General features: G+C 35.8%; 1 protein-coding gene across 6 annotated transcripts in view; it reads left to right on the top strand.

Moving 5' to 3' along the window:
- Window positions 1-24,221, top strand: part of PCGF5 (polycomb group ring finger 5) — a 127,575-nt gene that overhangs the window by 90,750 nt on the left and 12,604 nt on the right. For 5 of the 6 annotated variants that reach the window (XM_060102111.1, XM_060102119.1, XM_060102135.1 and 2 more), the window contains exons 7-9: window positions 12,823-12,921; window positions 15,593-15,682; window positions 24,061-24,120. In XM_060102111.1, the coding sequence (XP_059958094.1) occupies window positions 12,823-12,921; window positions 15,593-15,682; window positions 24,061-24,120 (249 nt within the window). The remainder of the gene's footprint in view (window positions 1-12,822; window positions 12,922-15,592; window positions 15,683-24,060; window positions 24,121-24,221) is intronic. The other variant, XM_060102144.1, reaches the window with a different exon arrangement.

Below are 24,221 nucleotides of genomic sequence, written 5' to 3'. Positions count from 1 at the left end.
GTATAGCTAATACCTAGTCCTCCACTCAATTATTCTTTCTCTACAGTCATCCTAGGAGGTCACTTCTATTTTTTGTGTTTTCAGCTATTGAAAGAACTTATAAATCCCTCTTTCCAAACCTGCCATCTCTCCCAAGTTGAAGTATTGTATCTCTAACTATTTTCAGTATCCTAGTTGGGAGTTTCGCTAATACATAAAACTTAACATGTTTAAAGACAAATTCGTTACACTGTACTTCCACCTAACTTTACTCCAAACATGCTGTTTCAGTTATCACTACCATCTTTTTTTTCTTTTTTAAGTTTTATTTATTTTTATTTAACACCTTTCTTGGAGTATAATTGCTTTACAATGGTGTGTTGGTTTCTGCTGTATAACAAAGTGAATCAACTATGCATATACATATATCCCCTCCCTATCCCATCCCTCTAGGTGGTCACAAAGCACCAAGCTGATCTCCCTGTGCTGTGCAGCTGCTTCCCACTAGCTATCTATTTTACATTTGGTTCACTACTATCTTTCAACCAATCATAGAAATTCAAAATCTTGGACGTTTTTGACCTTCTACCCTTCCCCTTCAACCAGTCATAAGTCCTGCAAAATTCCCCTCAGTCCACTGCTGCTCACCTTATATCTAGATTTTTGAAAGTAGTCTGAACTGTTTCCCGTATCCTTAATTTCTTTTATTATCCAGGGCTGAGGCTTCAGCCTAAGTGTGTGCAAGCATTCATGGCCACTATCAGGGTCAAGTAGTAAGTACTTTGTGCGCTGTGGGCCATATGGGCTTTGTTGCAGCTATTCAGCTTGCTTATTTTAGCACTAAAGCAGCCATAGACGATAGTGAACAAACTGGCTTGGCTGTGTTCCAATTAAACTTTACTTACGAAAATAGATAGCCAGATTTGGCTTGAGGGCTATGGCCATAGTTTGCCACATTCTAGAATCAAGTATTAACTCCTTGTGTTAGCATTCAAGCTCTTTCACTAACCCCTATCTTGATGAGTTTATCTCCCATTATTCCCATCAGTGAATCTGTCTCTCCAGACACATGATTATTGTCATTTATTTGTGAATACCAACATAAAAGTTGGCACCCATATTTGACAGAGGATTTGCATCCAGAATATATAAAGGCTTGTATTAAGAATATTTAAAACCCTCTAAAACTTTGAATAATCCTTCCTTTTTGGCATGTTCTTCCCTCTTCTCACCACTGTCCTAGACTTCTGTCAAGACCCAAGAGACCTCTATTTTTTGTGACTTTTTTCCACCTTAGTGAATCCCTTCTGAAATTCTGTAAGACTTGCATTTATTTATTAAATCAGCATTTATTGTGTTCCTAAAGGTACCAGGCACTGATATTGTCTTTTATCTTTTTTGGTTTGTGTTTTGTCCTTGAAACTGGATTATATATTGCTTAAAGACAGAGAAATTATGCCTGCATTCCTTTACAGCCTTCTCAGTCATCTCATTACTCTGTAGTAGGATGAGATTCTCAAATGTGGTGGTGTAGTAGTTGCATGTATGGTTTATACAGTATACCTACTTCAGTTCAAAAGTCAAGAGCAAGAAGGTAATGAAAATAGTAGAGTAAGGACTACCAAAAGTTTGCTCCTCCATAAAAGCAGTGAAAAAGCTGGCAAAAACTTTCAGAGTCAACTAGTAGGCCCTAAACTGTCACCTTTGGCCGACCTTGAGGCTCTGCACAAGCGGGAAGTGAAGACTTAGGCAGAGTTGTCAACAACCTGGTTGAGTGTTGGAGGTGTGCCCCAAAACTCATACAGAGTCCCTCAGCAAAGACCAGGAGATTTAACTGGGTCCAGGTGTATAAGGAAATCTCTGTTGTTAGCTGACCACTATGTAGAAACTTCAGTGGCCACATACTGTAAAGAATACAGGCTTTACAGAATTAGTTTAGGAAAGTTGTTAAACAATGAGAAACAAGAAAAAGGCACAACAGCAGTCCCTGAGGAGCAGGCAGGAATTTGATTTCCAGTGTTACCACATTATTTTAAATGTTCAGTTTTCAACAAAATATTATGAGACAGATAGATAGAAACAAAAAAGTATAGCCCATATATAGGAAAAGAAGCAGTCAATAGAAAATGTCCCTGAAGATGCCCAGACACTGAACTTGGCTAAATATACATTTTAAAATCATCCATTTAAAATATGTGCAAAGACTACAGTAATCAAAACAGTATGGTACTGGCACAAAAACAGAAATATAGATCAATGGAACAGGATAGAAGTCCAGAGATAAACCCACATACCTAGGGTCAACTAATCTGTGACAAAGGAGGCAAGATATACAATGGAGAAAAGACAGTCTCTTCAATAAGTGGTGCTGGGAAAACTGGAAAGCCTACATGTTAAAAAATGAAATTAGAACACTCCCTAACACCATACACAAAAATAAACTCAAAATGGATTAAAGACCTAAATGTAAGGCCAAATACTGTAAAACTCTTAGAGGAAGACATAGGCAGAACACTCTGACATAAATTACAGCAATATCTTTTTTGATTCACCTCCTAGAGTAATGAAAATAAAAATAAACAAATGGGACCTAATTAAACGTAAAAGCTTTTGCACAGCAAAGGAAACCATAAACAGAATGAAAAGACAACCCACAGAATGAGAGAAAATATTTGCAACTGAAGCAGCTGACAACGGATTAATCTCCAAGTTACACAAATGGCTCATGCAGCTCAATATCAAAAAAAAAAAAAATGACCCAATCAGAAAATGGGTGGAAGATCTAAATAGACATTTCTCCAAAAAAGACATACAGATGGCCAAAAAGCACCTGAAAAGATGCTCAGCATCACTAATTATTAGAGAAATGCAAATCAAAACTACAATGAGGTATCACCTCACACCAGTCAGAATGGCCATCATCAAAAAATCTACAAACAATAAATGCTAGAGAGGGTGTGGAGAAAAGGGAACTCTCTTGCACTGTTGGTGGGGATGTAAATTGGTACATATATCTGGAGAGTACTGTAATTTGAAAAGATACATGCACCCTATTGTTCATCGCAGCCCTATTTACAATAGCCAAGACATCAAAGCAAATTAAATGTCCATCAGCAGAGGAATGGATAAAGAAGATGTGGTACGTATATACAATGGAATATTACTCAGCCATAAAAAAGCACAAAATAATGCCATCTGCAGCAACATGGATGGACCTAGAGATTATCATGCTAAGTGAAGTAAGCCAGAGAAAGACAAATATCATATGATATCACTTATATGTGGAATCTAAAAAAATGGTACAAATGAACTTATTTACAAAACAGAAATAGAGTCACAGATGTGAAAAACAAACTTATGGTTACTAAAGGTGAAGGGAGGGGGAGCAGATAAATTAGGAAATTAGGTTTAACAAATACACACTGATATATATAAAACAGATAGCTAATAAGAACCTACTGTACAGCTAAAAGAATGGATATATGTATATGTATAACTGATTCACTTTGCTGTACAGCTGAAACTAACAACACTGTAAATCAACAATACTCCAATAAAAAATTTTTTTTAATGTGCAAAGAACTAAAAGAAATTATACCTAAACATCTACATGAAAGTACAAGAACCATCTCACCAACTAGAGAATATTAATTAAAAGATAGAAATTATTTTTTTTAATGTTCTGGAGTTGAAAAGTGCAATAAATGAAATGAAAAATTAACTGGAGAGGTTCAGTGACAGATTTGAGTCATAGGAAATGAACCCCAAAACTTGATGATAGATTGAGATTACTCAGTTTGAGGAACAGAAAGAAAAGTAATGAAGAAAAATGAGCGGATATTCGGAGACCTGTAGGATAGCATCAGACTTACCAACATACACATAATGGAAGTCCCCAAAGAAGAAGAAAAAAGGACAGAAAGTATATTTGAAGTTTTTGGCCAAAAACTTCCCAAATTTCATGAAAAACATTAAACATCACAGAAGCTCAACAAACTCCAGATATGATAAACTGAAAGAAACTCATAGCTAGACTCATCATAATCAAACTGTTAAAAGACAGAAAATCTTGAAAGCAACAATAAAGAAGTGACTCATCAGTTACAAGGGATGTTCAATAAGGTTAGTAGCTGATTTCTCATCAGAAGCTATAAAGGCCAGAAGTCAGTAGGATGACATATGCAAAGTGCTGAAAGAAAAAAACCTGTCAACCAAGAATTCTATGTCCATCAAAAATTTATATCCTTCAAAAAGGAAGGAGAATTTAAAATACTGCCAGGTAAACAAAAACTAAGAGACTGTGTCACTACCAGACCTTCTCTGCAAATAATGAAGGGCGTCCTTCAGGCTTAAACAAAAGGACACTTAGTACTCAAATCCACATTAATAAATAGAGACCACTAGTAAAGGTAACTGTACAGGTAAATATAAAAGGCAAAAGTAAAGTATGTTTTGTGTGTAAACTTTTCTTCTCCTCTATGATTTAAAAGATGACTGCATAAAGCAGTAACTCTAAATTTATGTTAATGGGCACACTAAGTATGAAGATGTAATTTGAGACAGTAACAGTGGGGTGGGGGCGGAAAGCAGCTACATAGGAGCAAATTTTTCTATGCTATTGGAATTAAGATACTATTATTCCAAAGTAGACTGTTATAAATTTAGATGTCAGTTGTAATCTTCAGGGAAATCACAAAGAAAGTCACTTGAAAATACATAGTAAAAGAAATGACACGGCAATTAAAGAGGCATTTTGTAGTATATCATTTCAACACAAAATAAAACAGTAATTGAGAAACAGAGGAACAAAAAGGCCTAAGATGCAACAGAAAACAAATTTTTTAAATGGCAGATATAAATCCTACCCTAACAGTAATTATCTGGAAATGGATTAAACTCTCCAGTTAAAGGCAAGTATTGGCAGACTGCATTAAAAATACATGATACAACTCTATGTTGTCTGCAAGAGACATAGCTTCGATTCACAGACACAAATGGGTTGAAAGTAGGGGAATGGAAAAAGAAATACCATGCAAACAGTAACCAAAAGAGCAGGAGTGGCAATAGATTTTCAGACAAAAATGATCAGAAACAAAGAAGGACATTTTATAATGATAAAAGTGTTAATCCATCAAAGAAATATAGCAGTTATAAATATAAATGCACCTAACAACAGAGCCCCAAAATATATGAAGCAAAAACTGACGGAATTGAAGGGAAAAATAGACAATTCAACAATAATACCACTTTCAGTAATGGACTTCAATACCACACTTTTAATAATGGATAGAACAACTAGAAAAAAAGGTCAATAAGGAGGTAGAAGATTTGAACAGCACCAAAACTAGCTAGACCTAATAGACATCTCTAGACCGCTGTACCCAACAACAGCAGGATACACATTCTTTTCAAGCTCATATAGAACATTCTTCAGGATAGACCTTATGTTAGGCTACAGAAGTTTCAATAAACTTAAAAGGATTGAAATCATACAAAGTCTATTGTCCAACCACAATGGAATGAAATTAGAAATCAATAACAGGAGGAAATTTGTCAAAATTCACAAGTGTGTGGAAATTAAGCAACAGATTCCTAAATAAACAGTGTGTGAAAGAAGAAATCACAAGGGAAATTAGAAAATCCTTTGAGATGAATGAAAATGAAAGCACAACATGCCAAAACTAGTGGGATGTGGCGAAAGCAGTGTTTAGAGGGAAGTTTATACTTATGAAACACCTACATTAAAACAGAAGGAAGATCTCAGATTAATAACCTAGTCTTCTATCTTAAGAAACTAGAAAAAGGAAAAACTAAAAGGAAGCAGAAGAAAGCAATTAATAAAAAGATTTGATTGGGGGAAAATGAAAGAGAATAGAAAAGCAGCAAAGAAAGTTAATGAAACCAAATATTTGTTCTTTGAGATGAAAATCGGCAAATCTTTTACTAGACAAAGAAAGAAAGAGGACTCAACTTACTAAGATCAGGAATGAAAGAAGGGATATTACTAGCAACCTTACAGAAATAGAAAGGATTATAAGGGAATGCTATGAAAAATAGTATGCCAACAAATTAGATAACCTAGATGAAATGGAAAATTCCTAGAAAAACACAAACTACCAAAACTGACTCAAGAAGAAGTATTAAAATCTGAAGACCTATAACAAGCAAAGAGATGAAATTAGTAATTTAAAAGAAAAATGTTCCCACAAAGCAAATCCCAAATGTTTAAGTAAGAATTAACACCAGTCTTTCATAAACTCTTCCAAAAGATAGAAGAGGAATACTTCCCAACTCATTGTGTAGGCCAATTATTACCCTGATACCAAAACCAAAGACATCACAACTTCTGTGCATCAAAAGACACAATCAAGAGAGTGAAAAGGCAACCTACAAAATGGGAGAAAATACTTGCAAATCATAACTTTAGGGGGTTTTTTGTTTTGTTTTCTTTAGACTTCCTTTTTTTAAAATTTTATTTTTCTTATACAGCAGGTTCTTATTAGTTATCTAGTTTATACATATTAGCCTATGCATGTCAATCCCAGTCTCCCAATTCATCCCACCAACAACAACAACCCCCCTGCCACTTTCCCCCCTTGGTGTCCATATGTTTGTTCTCTACATCTGTGTCTCTATTTCTGCCTTGCAAACCAGTTCATCTGTACCATTTTCTAGATTCCACATATATGTGGTAATGTACGATATTTGTTTTTCTCTTTCTCTACAAATGACCCAATTTCGTTCCTTTTTATGGCTGAGTAATATTCCATTGCATATATGTACCACATCTTCTTTATCTATTCATCTGTCAGTGGGCATTTAGGTTGCTTCCATGACCTGGCTATTGTAAATAGTGCTGCAATGAACATTGGGGTGCATGTGTCTTTTTTTTTTTTTTTTTTTTTTTTTTTTTGCGGTACGCAGGCCTCTCACTCTTGCGGCCTCTCCCATTGCGGAGCACAGGCTCCGGACGCGCAGGCCCAGCAGCCATGGCTCACGGGCCCAGCCGCTCCACGGCATGTGGGATCCTCCCGGACCGGGGCATGAACCCGCGTCTGCTGCATCGGCAGGCGGACTCCCAACCACTGCGCCACCAGGGAAGCCCCATGTGTCTTTTTGAATTATGGTTTTCTCTGGGTGTATGCCCAGTAGTGGGATTGCGGGTCACGTGGTAATTCTATTTTTAGTTTTTTAAGGAACCTCCATAATGTTCTCCATAGTGGCTGTATCAATTTACATTCCCCCCCAACAATGCAAGAGGGTTGCCTTTTCTCCACACCCTCTCCAGCATTTGTATAACTTTAGGGGTTAATATCCAGAATATATAAAGAACTGTGAAACTCAACAACAAAAATAAATAATCCAATTAAGAATTGGGCAAAGGGGTTAAATAGACATTTCTCCAAAGGTGATATACAAATGGCCAACAGGCATATGAAAAGATGCTCAGTCAACATCACTGGTTATCAGAGAAATGAAAACCAAAACCACAATAATATATCACCCTTTAGGATGGCTACTATGAAAAACAAAACAGAAAATAGGAAGGGTCAGTAAGGACATAGAGACATGGGAACCTTTGTGCACTACTGGTGAAATTGTAAATTGTGCAACCCCTATGGAAAACAATGTGGCGATTCCTTCAAAAATTAAACAGAATTACCTTATGATCCAGCAGTCTCACTTCTGGGTATATATGCAAAAGAATTGAAAGCAGAGTCTGGACACCCATGTTCATAGATGCACTATTCACAATAGCCAAGGAGGTGGAAGCATTCCACATATCCATCAACAGATAACAAAACGTGGTGTATACAGTGGATACAGCTTTTAATCATTCAGCCTTTAAAAGGAAGGAAATCCTGTCATGTCCTACAACATGGATGAACTTGAGGACATTATGCCATGTGAAATAAGCCAATCACAAAAAGATACTATGTGATTCCACTTGAGGTATCTATTCAAATACATAAAAACAGACAGTATTATGGTGGTTACTGGGGCTGGGAGGAGGGGGGAAAAAGGAGTTGTTAGTGTAAGGTTTTCAGTTTGTCCCAGTGAAAAAATTCTGAAGATCTGTTTCACAACAGTGTCAATATACACAACACTGCCAAGTATACACTTACAAACAGTTAAGACGGTAAGTTTTGTGTTCTGTGTTTCTTACCACAATTAAAATTGCAAAAAAAACTTTAGAAGAAGGGAAAATTATGACCAGTTTTCTTCATGAATACAGATGCAAAAATCAACAAAATACTAGCCAACTGAATCCAGCAACATGTGGAAAGGATTGTACATCATGACCAAGGTTGGTTCAATGGTGACATACCATATTAGTAGAATAAAGGTGTGAAAACTACATAATCATTTCAGTAGATGAAGAGAAAGCATTTGACAAAATCCAGTACTCTTTCTTGGTAAAAACACTCAACAGATTATGACTAGAAGGGAACTGCCTCAACCTGAAAAAGGTATCTACAAAAAACCCACAGCTATCATCATAGTTAATGTTGAAAGCTTTTCCCCTTCAATCAGGAATAAGACAAGGATGTCTGCTTTCACCACTTCTATTCAATATTGTGCTAGAGTTTCTAGCTAGAGTTATTAGACAAGAAAAAGAAAGTAAAATCACCCAGACAAAAAAGAAGTAAAACTATTTCTGTTGGCACATGGTATGGTCTTGTATATAGAAAATCCTTAGGAGTCCACAGAAAAAGTATGTTAGCTAAAAAACAAGCTTAGCAAGGTTACAGGATACAAGAACTAGGAATAAATGTGGAATGTACAATCCAAAAATGAAAGTTAAAAATGATTTCATTTTACAGTAGCATCAGAAAGAATAAAATACTTAGGAGGAATATGTTTAACCAAAAAAGGTGTAAGATTTGTGTACTGAAAACTACAATACAGCAAAAGAATTTAAGAAGGCCTCAATAGATGGGAGGGCATCCCATGTTTCTGAATTAGAAGACTTACTTAATATTACTAAGATGGCAGTCCTACCCAAATTGCTCTTCATATTCAATGAAAATTCTAACCAAAATTCTAACTGCCTTTTATGGGACTTGGAATAGTCAAAAACACTCTAAAGAACAAAAACATTGAAGGACAATTTCAAAACCTGCTTCAAAGCTCTAGTAATCAAGACAGTGTGATACTGGCATAAGCATAGACATATAAATGAGTGAAACAGAATTGAGAGTCAGAAATAAATCCATATATCTATGATGAGTTTATTTTTGACACGGGGCAAAGTTAATTCAAGGAAAAAGAATAATCTTTCAAACAGTGATGCTAGAAGAACTGAATATACACATGTAAAAAATGAACTCGAATCCCTACCTCATGCTATGTACAAAAGTTAATTCACAACGGATCAAATACCTAAATGTAACAGCTAAAACTATAAAACTCTTAGAAGAAAACATAGGGATAAGTTTTCATGACCTTGGATGTTGCAGTGGATTCTTAGAAGTGACACCATCAGGACAAGCATCAAAAGAAAGATAAATTAGACTATCAAAATTTAAAACTTTTGTACATCAAAGAACACTATCAAGAAAGTGAAAAGACAACCTGCAGAATGGGAGAAAGTATTTGCAAATCACATGCATGATAAGCCTTTGTATCCAGAATGTGTAAACTGCTTTTACAAGTCAACAACAAAAAGATAATTTTTTTTAAGTGGGCAAGGGATTTGAATTGTATATTTTCCCTGGAGAAATGTCTGATAGCCAATAAGCACATTAAAAGATGCTACACGTCATTAGGGCTATGTTAATAAAAATCACCATGAGGTACCACTTCACATCCACTAGGATGGCTATAATTTTTAAAAAAGGAATAGGTAGAATGTGGAGTAATTGGAAGGAACCCTTATACATTACTGATGGGAAGGTGAAGTGCTGCAGCTGCTGTTGAAAAGGTTGGCAGTTTCTCAAAAAGTTTAACAGAGTTACCATATGACCCAACATTTCCACTCCTGAATACATGCTCAAGAGAATTGAAAACATATGTTCACACAAAATCTTGTACATGAATGTTCATAACAACATTATTCGTAATAGCCAAACAGTGAAAACAGCCCAGATGTCCATCAACTTACGAATAGATAAAATGTGATAAATCTACCCATTGGAATATTAGTCAGCTATAAACTGGAATTAAATACTGATACATGCTACAACATGTACAACATGAATGAACCTTGAAAACATTATGCTAAGTGAAAGAAGCCAAACACATATTGTATGATTCCATTTATATGAGATGTCCAGAATAGGCAGTTCCATACACACAGAAGGTTAGATGAGCAGTTGACAGGGAAGAATGAGTAGTGACTGCTAGTGGGTGTGGAGTTTCTTTGGGGGGTGATGAAAATGTCCCGGAACCAAATAGTGGTAGTGGGTGTATAGCCTCACGAATATACTAAAAACTACTGAATTGTATGCTTTAAATGGTGACTTCTTTAGTGTTTGAATTATATTTCAATTTTTTTAGAAGTCAAAAAAAGTCAAGCTCGACAGTTGCGTTAGCTGGTGGAGATACTAACCATACCATTCTGAAAACAAGAGAAAAAACATTGTAAGGTGTTTGGGCTTAAAAACAAAAACAAAAACTTCAATAATCATTATCACAAGAACTAGAATTTGTTGAAGTGTATCCTAGAACTGGAAACCCATCTAACTTGTGACATGGATCACTATCTTACTTCAGATCTAGTCTTTATAACTCTTCTAAAAACAAAGGGATAAAGAGTAAAAAAAAAAAAAAAGCCTCTAGGGTAACCACCTTAGAAGCAGAAAGGAGCCTTTTTGGAACTGTTCCTCTTCTGGCCTGAGTCAGAAGGGACCAGTTAAAAGGCAAGGGGATTGTACCGTGAAAGGGAAAGTTAACATTCTTGAAACACAAACCAAATCTTTTCCATATATTACTTCTTCAAATATACAGGTGCGCTGAAATGTTGATCCCCTCAGGACAGCAGAGCAGGGTCTGGGCTACACATCCACTGCCCCAGGGGTCTCCCTTTTAACCCCCCTGGGTGTAGTACGAATGTTTCTATTTCCTATGTGTGTCATGAAATGAAATAGGGAAGAAGCACTGCTCTTAGGGTCATCTCTTTAAGGTTCTCCCCACCTGCCTTATCATCATCTACTGATTGCCCTTAATTGTCATTGCCCCTCTTAAAATATGTCAACTACTTTTCAGAGAGCTATACAGCAGTTCCCAAGTGCACCTAGCTAGGAAACAACAAGGTTAATTTGGTGTACTTATATTTTTATAGAGAGAGAATGCATAATTGTTATATTTTTATTTCCAAAGTACTTACAAATCAATTATTAAATAATCCAAGATGGAATTTTGTTAGCGATCGATGTCAAACTTTATTGGATTATAAATTCCAGAAATAAGCTTTTGCCTACTTTTTAAAATCTTTGCTCTTCTGACATCTCTATACTTACTAATAATTTTGAGAAGGTTATAAGTAATGACGCCAGGTCATTTCTGCAGGTTCTTTCAACATTAGATTTCCTCGCAGATAAGAATACACTTAAAGGGTCTTCCAGTACCCTCACATTATCCTCTGACTTAACTGGGACCTATGAAACATGCTAACAATTATTTATAAGCTGTTTAGAGCAAGAAAACAGATAGGAAACCCTGATGAGGTTGAGATGATGTGAGCAGATAACAGAGAACGTGTGTGTGTGTATCTATCACTTTGTTTTCATGCTGACTAGAATGTCAGTCTTCCCATTTGAAATGGGTAGAATACGTCTTGTTTTAGATGTGACTTTTAACTTCTGTTTTCTTTTAATGGATACTTCACCATCTGAATTGTGATCAGGTGTCATTTGTAGGTTAGTTTCTGTTGCTCTTGGCTGGGAAATATATTTTGCTAGGAATATATTTTGACTGGATAGTTCTACTTTTTGACTTAGTGAATTAAAGAATATCTCCAAATTGTTGACCTAATTTCCTAAACATAAGTAGAAGTAACGCTTTATACCTTTAAAAAATTCAATTGCTGGGTTTTATTTTTATTTTAGTATTGATAACTTTTAAGGTTTGGGAATATAGTTTTGTTTCACAAATTGGTTCATGTTTATCATGTCTACAACCTCATTTTGACTCATTTTGGGTGTCCATTCTAGATTGGTTCTTATATTTTAGTAATGTTCAGGCTTAATGAATGAATTAGTACTGCTAACGAAATGCGAAAAATCAAGGCATATACAACATTGTTTTTCCAGTAAAGTACTGCCACAGCCCATCAGACACTGACTGGGCATATTTCTCCCCAACCAAGAGTTCATACTATACGACTTCTAGTTGGTGGGGATCTTGTGGCCTAACTGGCTTCTCTCTGTTGAACCCAAAGTCTCCTCAAAGCCCCATTTGAAATCACTGCTTTAAAAAAAAAAAAAATTATGTTTGACAGTTTTTTTAATGTGCCTAATTCTTTCAAAAGTGACAAAATGTTTGACAGTTTTTTTTTAATGTGCCTAATTCTTTCAAAAGTGACAAAATATTTTATATGCTTTTTGTGACTTTATTTTCAATTAAACTCATGATGTATTCTTTACCAAAAGGTTTAGAGGAATGCAGATTGCGTGTTTGCAAGGATTTTCCTAGTACACATGATGGTACGTGATATTCTTGAAGAATATCATCTAAGTACCCAAGAATTAGGAGCATTCTTACTCACAAGTACTAAAGAGCTCTAAATTGAAACATTTTCAGAATACATCTTAAATACTCAAAATAATAGTGGAAATGACACCTGTAGTGTTATTAAAAGCGAGGTAAAATATTTTCATTAGTAATCTTTATTTCCTTTAGGGTTTAATGAAGAAATTCATTCGGTGTTCTACACGTGTAACTGTGGGAACTATTAAAAAATTTCTAAGTTTAAAACTAAAACTTCCAAGTTCTTATGAGGTAAGTTAATAATCTAATCTTGATCATTTTGATAATTCTAATCTGAAGTAAAATTCTAACAAATTAATTTTGTGGAAACTTTGGTTACTTTCATGTTAAAAATTTTTGGAATGTAATATTCTATTTGTGTAATTTGTGTTTTTGAATTTAACATCCTGACTAAAACATGATGCTAATAAACCTAACGTTTTATAATTAGGAGATATTTAAATAACATTAAGTATTCTTGAAATAAATATCCCAGCTAAATGGATATATATTTTTTAATGCCAGCTTGCTTTATGGTATGTCTTTTTTTTTCACTCTGAGACCTTTCAATCCATTTTAATGAATTCTTTATAGACTTCTTTTTCAGAATGTAAAACATTGTCTTTTTATCAAAGGGATTTTGTAGTGTTCATTTAGTTCTGTAACATGCAAAAATGATATTTGCTTAGACCTAAGTAAAACCAACATACTGCATCTGCATACATGTAGTCTACTAGTTTCTTACAGAAGTCAGTGGCCCTGATGTTGATCACAGTACAGCTTGTAATGTGTGCAGTGTTAGAGAATGTTTATGACCCTATAGCTCTGGCTATCCCTTACAAGGAGATGCAGCTACCATTTCTCACCTGCCCAAACGGCAGTCTTGCAACTTGTATGAATTTCCTTTCCTCCCCTTTGAGTTCCTCTAGTCACCATCTAAAACAACTAAAGATCGAGGCTAGCTTCCTGTATAAACAGAGACATCAAAGGAAAAATAGTTTTTCAGGCTTATGTACAATAGTATTCATATGAACAGTCATAGCAGAAATTAAACAGGATTTGAACATAGGCATTGACAAGTATTAAGTCTGTATTTTGAGGAAACCTCTGAACCTGACCTTATTTTAAAATGTCTTGCAGATGACTAATTAATCTGTGGATTAAGAATTAATTCTTATGTGTTTGGTCCTATAAAAAAATTTTCAGATATAGTAACTTTTACATAAGAAAAAAAATTGTGAATGTTAAAGCCATATGTACTTGATAAAAGTAAAAAAAAAATTTATAGATATAAACACAGTGAAATAGAAAATGAAATTGTTTTTATAATTTGGTTTTGCTCTTTCTTCTCTTCTTGCAAAATACCACTTGCAGTTTTATTTCCTTACTTTCAAGTGTGACTCATTGAGTTATTTTCTAGTTTTCAGGAAGTTGTTAGAGCTGAGAGAACTGTTACTCTCATACAGTCTTACCACTGGCACTTACTATATACATTTCTCTATAGACTTTTCTATAGAAAGTATGGAAGGGGGAGAAACTGAATTCACTGACATCTCCTTATCTATCCCAATGCAAAGAACTTTCCCTATGATTTTTAGTAATATTTACTGTTCCCCCCCTTATTTTGCTGCCCCACATATAAGGGGATGATTTAATGAAATACCTAACAGCTGAAGTGTCTACAACAGTACTGGTAACTGGGACAGGATGGTTTGGTTTTCAAATGACAATAACAGAAGCTGCGTACCTAGTTGGGAATTGCATCCTAAGTAAGTCCCTTTACCTCTTTGCTTATGAATTTATTTTACAGGCAAGATAAAGAAAATAAAACTATCTACCTTGTTCTTTTAAAAATAAAATGGTGTCTGAAAAACATTCTGAGGTTCATTTAAGTCACCATAAATCATCCAAAAATCAATATAATTTAGCTAATAATTTATCTAGTACAATTGGAACTATACTCATTTTAGACTTCAAGTTCAAAACTCCAGTCTCTGTCTAGCCAGACAAGAATTATTTAAAAGCCATTCTTCTTCCTACTTTCCACACTTTAAATTAAATCCTATCAGTTTGCTTTTAATCTCTAGAGAACCGAAATGTTTTATTTATAGGGATCTATAATAAATGCTTGTTTAATGATGCTTTGTTGAATTCGTAAATCATAGCCACAGCTCCTGTGGCCTTGCTAAGGACTGGGGGCAGCAGGGGTTGTTTGGTTGCTGCAGCTCTAGAGCAAAAGTGAGCACTGATAAGTATGACCCTTTTTTGAAGTTCCATACAAGGAGGGAAGACGGCCTGGTAAATATTATGCAGGTTACCAGCTAAGCGGAGCAGAGAGGTGGAGAGCCCTGGGAGACGCAGGCCTGTGGCCTGGTCCTAACTGTTCTGTCAGCTTGAATGCCTTGAAGCCCCCAAAAATCATGTATCCATATCCATTCATTTATATATATGGATATATCCATATCCACCCATATTCTGCTGCAAATATAAACTAATGCAGAGGAGGAAAGCAGCTCCTTCAGATGAGAGATGAATTCATAAGCCAAATGTGCCATGAGGAATTATAATGTTTCCACAATTTCTTCTCATTAAGTAAGAAATCACAGAAGCATGTCTAAATCTCAAAGGCTGCACAGAGACATAGACTAAGAAAGTTCACATTGCGTTTCAAAATTAGGTGATGAACTTGAGATAGAGGTATGTGGGACAAGACAGTGATTCATGTTAATTATATCTGAATTGTTAATACCTATGAGATGAGGCAGTGCTTTTAATAGATCCAGTGTTCTTCTCAAATAATGGACACTACTTCTGTATTGATATAAGTATTTGAATCTTCTTTGAAATTTGGGCAAAAAAGTGTAAAACACTTATGAATTGAGAATTATTTATGTTAATGGATCTGTAACTGTTCTTTTTAAAGTTGGATGTGCTGTGCAATGGTGAAATTATGGGGAAGGATCATACTATGGAGTTCATCTACATGACAAGATGGCGACTAAGAGGCGAAAACGTAAATTGCTTTTATATACCTACGTGTATATTTAGTTCTTTACCATTATGTTATTCAAATTTAACAGTTACTTAGACACTTAAAAAAAAAAAAAAAACTAGCTTGGGAAAGAAGAAACTGGTTCCTCTTGTTTCTCAGCTACTCCATGATAGTTGGTCCCAAGTACAAGGCCGAGATCTGTGTTAGATGTGGTTTTGTTATATTTAAGGTAAGTTTAAAACATCAGTTTGAATATGTTCAGAACTCAGCTAACCTAGAGACGGAGGAGATAGCACTTACATTTTTTTAAACCCCAGTAAATTATGGGAACTTTTAAGTTCTGCCCTGACTAGTATGTTTAATGGTTAAGATATTTTTTGTTTGTGGTAGAGGAAACAGATAGGGTAGAATCTAGATAATCTTTTTTTCAGATACCGCCTTTACATTGAAAGTATAAAATCGGACCGAAGGGTAAGTGAGTTTGCAGTGGTTTCTGATGCCAGAATTAGATTGCCGTGCCTTAGGCCCCAGGCAATATTGGAGAGATGATTAAAAGGAGGAAACTAAGAAAATTTTTTTAAAAACCCAAAAGGAGTTTGTATTTTGAACTATATCTTTGGTTAGGGTTAATTAGAAGGTTCGAGTGTATCTTATCTGAGTTATATGTAACATTGATATTAGGGAAATTGGAGGGGCTAGGGATTATAAGGCTGATATGTAGCAGTAAGGAATACAGTAGTAATTTAAAAAATCACAAAATTAGGAAATGCAGCCTCACATAATTACAGTGGCTCAAAAACATACTTATGTTGAGTGTAAACATCTATGGAACTTTTTTTTTCTTCAGAAGAACTGTCTTGTTCAGAAGAACTCACGTAACTTCTTAATTCAGAATTTTTTTCTATTCACATCCCACTTGGATGACGCCTTCCTTGCGAGGCTGAGTTCTCGTGAGCAGGAGGAATAAGTTATGTTCTAGTCCCAGCCACCAGGTTGTGTGCCTTGAGGAACTTATGAAACCTCTCTAAGGCTCCTTTTTTTTTTATTCTAATTGTCTTTGTATTTGGTAAATTACTACTTGCCTATGACATTTTATATATTTTTAATGGTTCTACATACATCACTCTCATTTAATCCATCTAACCAGAATGTTTCAGGTACCAAGTGCAGATTACAGAGGTAGTCAGTTCTCTTGCCTGGCCCTGCTGGGGCCTAAATATTGTGGTATTACACATACTAGTAATACCACACTATTCGTATAATTTTAGCTTTCTTTGATAGTTCATTGGACACTTCAGTATGTGTTAGTGCTTGATATCATCATTATGAATAGGTTTGCCTTAAGGTTGAAGAGCTGTAACTCATCATCCACTGCAAGACATCTACTGATACTCACTTGTCCTTCACCAGATCCCTTCCCAAAGGTCTCCCACACTGCCAGTTATTTTAATGTCAAAGCATGAAAGAGCTAATTCATAGAAATTGTTATTAATAAAGAGAAACCAGTCTTTACTACAGTTATGCTTCTGATTACACATTTCTGAATAGTTTAAATTCCCTGGTTAAGGCATATTTTAATAAAAATTGGTTCAAAAAAAAAGGTTAAGTACCTTATTTTTATTCAGGTAAAAACAACCAATAAATAGAAAAAAATACCACATTTTATACTTAGTACAACAGTAAAGTAATAGCCCATTTCATTTTTTTGGCATGACAACCCTGTTTTTTGTTTGTTCTCCTCCTCTAAACCTGTTTCTCCCTTAGCCTTCACATTCTCAGCAGTTCCAAGATTAATAGTTCCATTTTTCCAGTTTCTCAGACCCAAATCCCTAAAGTCACTCCTGATTAGTTTCATCCATCCTTAGCAAATTCTTTGACCTCTACCATCAAAATACAGTAATGAGAATCCAGTTACATCTTATCACCTCCTCTTCTGTCACTCTGGTCCAAGCTACTGTCACTCTTCTCCAGAATTTCTATAAAAGTCTCTTAATTGGGCTCCATGCTTCTACTCTCTTTTTTTTTTTTACGTCTTTAATTTCTCACAGCTATGTGTTTTAGTTTTTTTTTTTTTTTTACATCGTTATTGGAGTATAATTGCTTTACAGTGGTGTGTTAGTCTCTGCTGTATCACAACGTGAATCAGCTATACCTATACACACATCCCCACATCCCTCCCTATCCCATGCTTCTACTCTCTTTTTTTTTTTACGTCTTTAATTTCTCACAGCTATGTGTTTTAGTTTGTTTTTTTTTTTTACATCGTTATTGGAGTATAATTGCTTTACAGTGGTGTGTTAGTCTCTGCTGTATCACAACGTGAATCAGCCGTACCTATACACACATCCCCATATCCCTCCCTATCCCATGCTTCTACTCTCTTTTTTTTTTTTACGTCTTTAATTTCTCACAGCTATGTGTTTTAGTTTTGTTTTTTTTTTTACATCGTTATTGGAGTATAATTGCTTTACAGTGGTGTGTTAGTCTCTGCTGTATCACAACGTGAATCAGCCGTACCTATACACACATCCCCACATCCCTCCCTATCCCATGCTTCTACTCTCTTTTTTTTTTTTACGTCTTTAATTTCTCACAGCTATGTGTTTTAGTTTGTTTTTTTTTTTTTACATCGTTATTGGAGTATAATTGCTTTACAGTGGTGTGTTAGTCTCTGCTGTATCACAACGTGAATCAGCCGTACCTATACACACATCCCCACATCCCTCCCTATCCCATGCTTCTACTCTCTTTTTTTTTTTACGTCTTTAATTTCTCACAGCTATGTGTTTTAGTTTTTTTTTTTTTTTACATCGTTATTGGAGTATAATTGCTTTACAGTGGTGTGTTAGTCTCTGCTGTATCACAACGTGAATCAGCCGTACCTATACACACATCCCCATATCCCTCCCTATCCCATGCTTCTACTCTCTTTTTTTTTTTTTACGTCTTTAATTTCTCACAGCTATGTGTTTTAGTTTTTTTTTTTTTTACATCGTTATTGGAGTATAATTGCTTTACAGTGGTGTGTTAGTCTCTGCTGTATCACAACGTGAATCAGCCGTACCTATACACACATCCCCACATCCCTCCCTATCCCATGCTTCTACTCTCTTTTTTTTTTTTACGTCTTTAATTTCTCACAGCTATGTGTTTTAGTTTGTTTTTTTTTTTTACATCGTTATTGGAGTATAATTGCTTTACAGTGGTGTGTTAGTCTCTGCTGTATCACAACGTGAATCAGCCGTACCTATACACACATCCCCACATCCCTCCCTATCCCATGCTTCTACTCTCTTTTTTTTTTTTACGTCTTTAATTTCTCACAGCTATGTGTTTTAGTTTGTTTTTTTTTTTTACATCGTTATTGGAGTATAATTGCTTTACAGTGGTGTGTTAGTCTCTGCTGTATCACAACGTGAATCAGCCGTACCTATACACACATCCCCACATCCCTCCCTATCCCATGCTTCTACTCTCTTTTTTTTTTTTACGTCTTTAATTTCTCACAGCTATGTGTTTTAGTTTGTTTTTTTTTTTACATCGTTATTGGAGTATAATTGCTTTACAGTGGTGTGTTAGTCTCTGCTGTATCACAACGTGAATCAGCCGTACCTATACACACATCCCCACATCCCTCCCTATCCCATGCTTCTACTCTTGCTGCCACCTGTGCCCCCTCCCATCTTCACCCAACACAGCAGCCAGAGTGACCCTCGTAACACAAGTTAGAACATGTCGCTTCTGTGCTCTAAATTCTCCTGTACCATCTAATGGCATTTAGATAAAAGCCAAAGTCCTCCCAGGGACCTATAGATGGTGGACCCCACACAGTTTTCCCCCAAGACATCTTTGCTCTTACCCTTTGCTCCCTCCCTCTCGCTTCACTGGCCTCTGTGTTTGTTTCCTCTAACATGCCAGGCTTGCCCTTGCCTCCCCAAATATCCACCTAATTGTTCCCTTTACCCCCTTCACTCAGAGAATTTTGCTTCTACATCCCCTCCTCAGTGAGGCCTCTGACTTCCATTAATAGTCCAACCCCTCTCCTGATCTGGCACTCTTAACCCCTTGTCACGCCTTGCCATTCTCCACAGTATTTCATACCATCACTATGCCTCTTCTGTATGTTTATTGTTTGTCTCCAACTAAAATGTAGCCTGAGGGTAGGGATGATTATTTGTTTACTGCTCAGTCTCCAGCACCTAAAGCAGTGCCTAGTACAGATACTCAGTAAGTATTTGTTTGAAGAGTAAATTGAATGAAAGTTTTGTCCTTTATAAGGTAGTAGTTAGGCAAAATATAGCCTAAAGGTCATTTTGTTTATTTCAGTCAGTTTCCCATTTGTTTCCTGTTAAACAAATTTTAAATTTTTGCTCATGTTCCAGTTAATTATGAGTTATTATAATTGATGAATTCTGACAGTTGGAGTGAATGGACAAACTAACAATAAAACAATTCTTTCTTGATTAAGCCCCTTCCAGCATATTTATTTCAGTCACATCCTTTCCCATCTCTACCCTTCATTGCCAGCAAGATGCCAGATTGTCTGAAAAGCTCTCGTTACTGTCTCTACTGGCATTGCTAACTGACTGTGTCTTGGGCTAGGGTCGGCATATTTCCTAAACTAATGACCGCCTTATGGTTCTTTCACTTACTTCTGGTACTTTTTTATATTAAACATTTTAATCTACCTGGGATTTGTTCATTTACACACACACACCTACAACAAGGCTAAGGCTCTAAAACTTATTCTAAGAATTTTTTTGCCAGAAATACAGTTTATTGAATAAGTCGTACTTTGCCTCATTGTTTTGAGATGTCACCGTTATCTGTGCATATGAATCTAGACATATGTGTACACATGCAGATGTGTATATCTGTGTTCCTGGACATTGTTTTGTTCTTCTGAGTAGGACTTAATCCTACACCAGCATTTCACATTATAGCTTTTATAAAAATCTGATCACATAACACCCCTATCTGAAACTCCTCAATTGTCCATTTTCTTTGGGATATATTTAAATAAAGTCCAGACTAACTTATAAGGAAAATAGTTGGGCCTTCTAGGTTACTTTATGATGTCTATCAGCATCTGTTAGGAAAAAGCTCATTATTATTATTTTTTTAAATTGTGTTGGCTAGTTTTCCCCCTTTATTGTTTAGGTGAGCTTGAGAATGGGATTGTGATTGGCATTGGATTAAATTTCTTGATTGACTTGGCTAGCATTTGCAGTCTTTTATTCTGTTTGTTGCTGTGGGGTGCCCTCTGAAGTTCTGGACACTTCTCTGTGTCTCTGAGTAAAGTTTGTGGTTTTCTTCCCTCTTCATGTTGGATGCCACCTCTGCCTTTCTGGGTCTTTTGCCTCAGGCAGGATCCCCCATATTCAGATCACCTCTTGGTCTTGTCCTCTTGCTAGACTCCTAGGGGGAACCTCGGGGAGTCAGTTTTGCCTCCACTCCTCAGGAGCAGGACATTTCTGCCTGTGCCACACAGCATCTGGGCCACTCCTCCCCTTTATCATGGGATGGTTTCACTTCAGGCTTAGCCTGCTTTCTGTCCTCTGTGCTCTTTCTGGATCCTTGTCTTCATTGTGATGCATTTTTGAAAGACTTTTATCTTTAGGAATCAAATATCCAGTCAAACTTAGCTAAGTCCCAGAAATTTTTCAGTTCATAACAGTATTTGCACCTCAAGATTGGTGTTCATCTTTTGCTTATTAGTGGGAGAAAATGTACCTTTTTTTAAACCACTGCTTCTCAAACTTTAATGCAAATCACAAAACACCTGGGGAATCTTGGTAAAACACAGATTCTGATTCAGTAGTTTTGGGGTGAGGACAGAAATTCTGCATTTCTGATAAGCTCCCAGGTGTTGTCTGTGCACCTGATATTTGGGGCCACCCTTTGAGTAAGGTGATTTTCGGGGACATGATCCATGACCACTGGCCTGCCCTGTAGTTTCCACATCCATAAATTGAGGGTGCAGAATGGAAGAATTAGACCTCAGTTTGGAAGGGACTTAATCACCAGTCTAATTACAAGGATTCTGTTTATAATATCCATGCAGTGTTCATCACATTTTTTGAAACATAAATGGGATCATATGTATTGTTTTGCAGCTTCTTTTTCTCATTTGTTAATATGTCTTGTGGAGAATCAGTAAATTTTAAAATAATTATTTGTAACAAGTTGATAGTATTCCACTTGTGTGGCTGTAGCATAATTTGATTAATATACTCATTTGATTTGACTCATTTAGATTTTTTTCAAATATCTTGACATTATAAACAATGCTGTATCCCAGTGTATATATCTTTTTGCACATGTGGAAACATATTTATTGGCTAAATTCCATATGTGGATTTATAGCAGAGTATGCATGTTTTAAATTTTGATAGAAACTGATAAATTGTCCTCTAAAAAGTTTTTAGCAATTTGTAGTCATACCAATAATGTATGAGTGCCCATTTTCTGATACCCTCACTAACACTTCATATTTTCAATTTTGTATTTCTTTTGTGAAGTTTCTTTCCATATCCATTGCCCCTTTTTTCCATTGTGAAGTTTATCTTTTTCTTACCGACTCCTAGGAGCTCTTTATGTATTCTGGATGTTCATCTTTATTATGTATTTTGCAACTATTTCCTCCCAGTTGTATCCCGCTGCATAGTTTTGCCTCAGTTTTTTGGTCCTTAAAATTGGGGTAATAATACCTATCTTGAAAAATTTTAGTAAGAATTAATGAAATATCATATAGTAAAGTACTTAGCAGAGTGCCGGACATAATAAATGTGTTATTTTATTAATAACTTATGTATGTTTGCTTTCATTATTATTATAATTCTCTCCTCCTACACTTAGTCTCATGTCCGCAAGCTAACTGTTAGTATCTCTGTCTCTTCAGCCTCAGCTTTCACCATGAACTCATGTTCTTCCAGCTTACCTTTCCTTGGGTAGGTTGAGTACCTACTCTCAGGACTCCCCCTTTTTCCAGATAATCCTGGTTGGTTTTATCTCTTCCAACAACCCCTGCCAGTCCCTACCTAAAGTTACCGCACCACGTTTGCCTTGCTTTGCTTTCTTTGCATTACCAAGCAATTTTAGGAAAAGCAAACATCTACCTTGACTAATACCAAAGAGATTAATAGGAAAAAAAACAAAAACAGAACAAACAGTGAAATTTGCCTCTTTCTACCCTCTTTACTTGTTAAATGCTATTTGGGACTTGCATAGTTAGGCAAAGTCTGGTAGGCCACAGTGTGGGGAGTCTTGGGAGGGAAGGGGGAAGGTTGTCAATGATAGCAGTGCTGGGTGTGTCTTACAGCATGTTGAGCCCAGTACAGAAATTCAAGGACTAACTTCTAGGGAAAAAATTGCTAAAGTCTTTCAGGAAATGGAAAATATCTAAAATTTTATTTTAAAAGCTACCAGTATATTTGTTTTAATAATTGCTTACTTAAATATTCTTCCAAAGTATATTTTAAAAACGTGCTCTGGGATGTTCGATTTATCCTGGTTAATTTGTATCTCACATATTTTTAATCTTTTTTTTTCTGTTTTGAAGAAGCACATGATGTTGAATTCATATATGCATAATTTTAAAGTGTGTTATGTTTCATAATTCCATTACTGTTAAAATGTTTATGCTTAATAAGGGTTCAGGATAATATTGAAAAATCAAGATTTGGGAATGATTTTTTAATATGAATGGTTAACCATTAAAAGATGGTAGATTGAGAAATGAATCTACTCACTAGTTTAAAAATATGTTCATTCATTGATTTACTCATAAAACATTTGAGTGGCTGCTGTGTGCCAGTTCTGTGCCTTAGCTCTTAAGATTGCAAATATGAATAAGATTCAGACTCAAAGAGCTCACAATCTAATGCTATTAAAACAGTTATGGAGACTAAGAGTCTAATCGGAGGAATATAAAGAACCTAACCTAAAACAGAACATGGATCGCTTACAGGCTGAGGCAAGTTCCCTGCCCCTCTCAGAGCTCTGAGATCCTCAAACAGTGTTTGTTCCCTCTCAGGGTGGTTGAAGAGGAGATCTAGGAGATTACTCACAGGAAAAGTTGGAAGAAAGAGGGCGCCCCTCCTGGATTGAGAAGGCGAGGGTTTTCTCAGGAATTTAGTATTTGAAGAGGAGATGGAAAGGATAGGTCACTGTTTTGGTAAATATTTGCAGAATATTAACAAAACTCATATCTAGAGACTAAAATAATTTCAAGCTAAAATTTACCAGTCACTAAGCTATTAAAGACTTTTTCCAAAAACAACTACCATATTTTGGAAAGTGTTTACTTAATCATGTTGACTCATGTTTGACGTTAAAATATTTTAAATATGTATCCAGTTGTGGATGCCTCTTATCTGATGAGTTCATCTCCTCCGCAGTTTCGGTGTCTGAACTGCTCAGCTTCGCAAGTCTGCCCTCAGGATGGCCCTTTGTATCAGGTAAGAGGCACTCACGACTGTACATATGACCCTATGATGCCTGCCTGCCACAAAGGTGACTGCTTTCACCCCAAACTCAAGTTCCTAAGACATGTAACTTT

Source organism: Mesoplodon densirostris, chromosome 1 (assembly GCF_025265405.1).
Source record: "Mesoplodon densirostris isolate mMesDen1 chromosome 1, mMesDen1 primary haplotype, whole genome shotgun sequence".
Lineage (NCBI taxonomy): Eukaryota > Metazoa > Chordata > Mammalia > Artiodactyla > Ziphiidae > Mesoplodon > Mesoplodon densirostris.
This window is presented reverse-complemented; position numbering and strand designations above follow the sequence as displayed.